This window comes from Lynx canadensis, chromosome A3 (genome assembly GCF_007474595.2).
Source record: "Lynx canadensis isolate LIC74 chromosome A3, mLynCan4.pri.v2, whole genome shotgun sequence".
Classification (NCBI taxonomy): Eukaryota; Metazoa; Chordata; class Mammalia; order Carnivora; family Felidae; genus Lynx; species Lynx canadensis.
In genome coordinates, this window is record NC_044305.1 from 14859666 (window position 1) to 14864489 (window position 4824).

General features: G+C 40.3%; 1 protein-coding gene across 1 annotated transcript; it reads right to left on the reverse strand.

Moving 5' to 3' along the window:
* Positions 1 to 2493: 2493 nt before the first annotated feature.
* Positions 2494 to 3506, reverse strand: SPINT4 (serine peptidase inhibitor, Kunitz type 4). Its single transcript, XM_030309099.1, has 2 exons — positions 3392 to 3506; positions 2494 to 2675 (listed from the first exon to the last, which is right to left on the reverse strand). The coding sequence occupies exons 1-2, from the start codon at positions 3504 to 3506 to the stop codon at positions 2494 to 2496; spliced, it is 297 nt and encodes a 98-aa protein (XP_030164959.1).
* Between the last annotated feature and the right edge of the window lie 1318 nt (positions 3507 to 4824).

Here is a 4824-nt window from a genome sequence, read left to right on the forward strand (position 1 = left end):
AGTCTTGGGGCACCTGGGTGGCTCAGTTACTTAATCAACCAACTCTTGATTTAGGCTCAGGTCATGAACATGCAGTTTGTAGATCTGGGCCCCATGCCAGGCTCCACACTGACAATGCGGTGTTTGCTTGGGATTCTCTCTCTCTCTTGGTCTATCTCTCTGTCTCTCTCTCAAAACAAATAAATAAACTTAAAAAATTCTTAGTCTTGACTTTAGTTATTCATATCCATATGCCTTCTTTTTACTTGTCCAGCATTTCCAGGATTTGGTTAGCAGAAGAAGCAAACAGGCTGGGGGAATATGTTATTTTGTCTGAAAGACTGTCTATTTCTGGGACACCCAGCTTCGTGACTTGCAAAAGGAAAATCTCAGAACTTCCACTTATGTGAACCAGTCAGGTTAGCCTAGTTCCTATTATTTCAGAGTGCACAGCATGTCTCCAACAGCTTATTTGGCTTAAGAAGAATTTGTAATTCCCAGGTCTTCACCAAAATTGAAACATGCCAGAATTTGGGCTTCACCTGTTCAGAGTAAACTCTCTTTGGATGAAGGCCTAATTTTGAAGTAATCAGAGCTCTTGCAGAAAATGGTCTCAATTTGGGGGATTAATTTTCTTATTTTTAAGACTGAGAAAAGACCAGGCTTGCATGTCTGGTTACAGGATCTCACTGGTTTATAATGTCTCTGATGTTGGCCCTAGCTACTAATAGTCCAGGATGCATTCTCAGGTAAGGGATTGGACTTGGTCAATAAGATGGACAGGGAAAGTATGCAGGACAGGGATGTTTGGATAAATTCAGAGATAAGATGGTCAAGCTGAGTGTCCTACAGCTGGGAAGATCATGGCCATGTCGAACCTTGTAGCATTATATTCAGACACTTGGCAGCTAGTGTCTGGGTGATTATTTTCTTGGTAGTAAAACACAGTCATTGATTGAAATTGAGTTATTTTGCCAGAATGACTAAGAACAGCCAAGTCAAATTTCAATGAGTGAGATACTAAACAGTGTCTAAATAACTACTTATTAATAGGGATCAAGTCAGGAGGCTAGTTAAGCTAACTGGGGCTCCTGACTTGGTGTACATGAATCAGGAAGTGCCACAAAGAAACATTTGTCATGAGTGCAAGGACACGTATTTCATGTGAATGTGAGGCTCAGGGCTCATTCTGCTCATTTTGGTTTCATGGGCAAAAAGGAGCACAAGTTAGGTACTTTGGTTCTACTAACTAGTTCAACCTGAGAAGGGAGGTGATATAAACCTCTACAGATCTGGTTTGTCACACCTGAAACATTGTGTGCATGTATAAGAAATGGTTCAATGGGGAGAGGGCAGCTAAGGATGGAACCAGCTGACATTCAACTCTGGATAAGGTGGGGGAGAGACATTTCAGAGAGCAGGGAAAACTGACACAAAGTTGCTTTCATTTTAATGGTCATACAGTTATTTCTCAAGAAAGATAAAACTAAAGTCAGGAAAATAGCAAACAGATGGAAGTTTCCAGGGTTATGGAAATATTACAAAGATCTTAAAATTGGTTTGAATTTTCTTACAGCTATGTTTCAGAATGATGTATCAACTCTTGACTTTTTTTACTTGGTTTCCCTGTTTAAGCAAAAACAAACAAACAAACAAACAACAAAAACAACAAAAATCTGTGTTATAGGTTTTGAAAAGTCTCCCTCGATTAATTTAAGTCATTTTTATCCCAGGGGAAGTCCTGAGGATGCCATATCTTTCAATGTCCCCCCTGTTCCATTGATTGATCTCTTACTCTTTCATTCCCTTAAAACTTAGTCATTGTCTACTATGTGCCAGGCATTGCAAAAATTCACTAGGAATATTAAATAAATAAAACAAAATTTCCGTTTTTGAGTTACACCCAAGGTTACTTTCCAACTCACTCTCCTAGAAGTCAGCCATACCATAGCCTTGTTAGCCTCCATAGACCTTCTCCTAGTTCCAATGACTGGGGAATGGTCAAATTTGGGCTGAGAGCTTAGTTGTATAAAACAGGATATTGCTATGGAGAGATCACAGGTCTAGGATCACAAGGATTGGGTTTGGGTGAACCTGTGCATGTAAAATGGTCAAGCTGTAGGTGACCATCAAATCTGGTTAGAAACCTTGGTATGTCATTTAATGTGAACTTGGGCCAGTTAGTTACCTCTACTGGAGTTGGTTTCTTAATCTGCCACTTTAATAATACAAATCTACCTTAGGGTGATTTTAATTTTAAATTGTATCAATATATGTAAATTGCTTAGGGCAGCGCCTGGCACATGGTAATTATCTGATAACTGGTGACTACTATTTTTCCTCTGGACTTTTGATTTCCTAACTGAAAAATGACAAATGATCCTGAGATCCAACCCAACTATTAAACTTTTTGGTTAGGACAATCCTCCCTCTTCCCATCCCAACCAGGGATCCTAGGATCTCAGAGCCTCTCCTTTTCCTCTCCCCCAAGGACCAAGGGCAAGATGGGGCTCCTTACTTTATTCTGTATTCTTCAACACAGGCTATGTCACATTCTAATTTAAGCTTGTAGTTGTTAAGGTTGCCATTACAGCCAGTGAAGATAAAACTTTCACATCTTTTGGAGGTTTGGTTGTAGAAAAATCTAAAGTGAATTTCAAAACAGCTGCCAGGATTCATATCCATTTTGCAAGGATCTGCATGAGAGGTTCCCATTGAGTTAGGGGGAATTAGTTAGGACTCAGCAGGAGATCTTGCCTTCCAGGGCCCTTAGAAATTCCTCATGTTAGTTTGGAAATGGGTGGTAAGTGATTGAGTGACTTGACCAAGAGCCCACATTTGCTAAGTGGCTGGGCCAGAGTTTGGGGTGTCTGACTTGCAGGGTAGACTCTGCCACCTTCCCATGCTCCAGAAGCACCAAGCCTGTACTCATGATCTGTGGAAGAAAGCTTCATTATCTTTCACATCTACATTGTGAGCTTATTAAAACAGGGGCCATGCGTTCAAGTGTTCTCTATGCACTGGGAGCCAAGATATTGAAAATGCCTGTTTTCTCAGTATCCAACCCCTCTTTATTCTCATCTCAATATGTACTCTTGAATGGTCTGAGATCTTTGAAATTTGTCATAAAACCCCTAATTCAAAATACTTTTGGTCCTTTGGACACCCTTCGAAAGACGGCCCTATCTGGAAGGGTGTTATTTGCATCATAGTTTTTTTTTTTTTTTTCTCACCAGACATCCACAAGACCCCTAGATTAAGCAATTCCCAGAGTCAAAGGACTAAGAATCTATGGGTAATAACACAAAAGTAGAACCTTCATGGACCAGCTGTATATCACATTTTCTTTTTTACCACTTTCTCCCTCATTCATAATTGGTCTTTGGATTTATTTTCTGCTTCAGGTTCATACCTTTGAGGTCTCCACATATCATTTCAGCAAGTCTAGCAACACCACCCATTAATGGGGTAGTCATCAAGAAGAAGATGAAGAGACCTAGAAGAAATCCCAACTCAGCAGGCTTCATGATGCAGCAGGCAGCAAGTAGGAGAGTCTTAGCATCAACTGATGTTATATTTTGGCCTTGATACTTGAGAGGGCTGAACCCGCTTACCCCAAGGGCCAGGACTGGGCATTACTAGGTGTTGAGTTGAACAGTGAATGCTTGGGTACCCAGCCATGAAGCTGAAGGTCCCAAGCTGATTAGACCCCTGATAGTGAGTCCCATGGTCATCTAGAAACTATAGAAACTAAAGCTTCAGAGCTGCTAACATAAGTTTAATCATGGAGAATAGAATAATTAGGGCAAAAATTAAAAAAGGCTTGCTTCCTTTCTTCTCTTCAGCCTTCCACAATAAGGAAGAGACTGATCCTGGTGAAACAGGAAGAATGTAATAAAAACAATAATAGTAATGATAGTAACTAACCCCTACGGTACTTCCTATATGCTAGGCTCTATCTATCTATCTATCTATCTACACAAAATCATTAAATTTCAAAAAAGTCACAGGCACTGTGAGTTTCATGCAATTATTACCATCATAGATGAAGAAATTGAGGCCAAGGTTAAGTTATATGTGTAAGGTCACCCATCGATTTTGTAAGTGGAATCAAAATTTGAACTCACTATACCTAGGAATATGGGACAAATTTATTTTTTCTTAGTTTTGTTTTCTTGTAAGACTTTTGAAATTTTGACTTTCACATTTATACTCTTCTTTATCCATTTCAAATTAAGTTTCATGAGTGGTGTAAGATAGGGGTCCAGTTTCATTGTTTTGTACGTGAACATGTAGTTTTCCCAGCATCATTTATTAAAGTGACTATCCTTTTCCCATTGTGTATTCTTGGTTCCCTCGTGAAATACTGGCTAACCATATATGCGTGGGTTTATTTTTGGGCTTTTGGTTCTGTTTCATTGGTCTATGGGTCTGTTTCTTTTTAAATGTTTATTTTATTTTTGAGAGAGATAGAGAGCAAGCAGGGGAGGGGCAGAGAGAGAGGGAGACAGAGGATCCGAAGTGGGTTCTGCGCTGACAGCAGAGAGCCTGATGTGGGGCTTGAACTCATGAACTGGGAGATCATGACCTGAGCTTAAGTCAAACGCTTAACTGACTGAGCCAGGCACCCTGTGGGTCTGTTTTTATGCAAATACAATAATGTTTTGATTACTGTAGCTTAAAATTTTTTTTAAATGTTTATTTATTTTTGGGAGAGAGAGAGAAAGACAGAGTGTGAGCAGGGGAGGGGCAGAGAGACCGGGAGACACAGAATCCGAAGCAGGCTACAGGCTCTGAGCTCTCAGCACAGAGCCGACGCGGGGCTCGAACCCAGGAGCCGCGAGA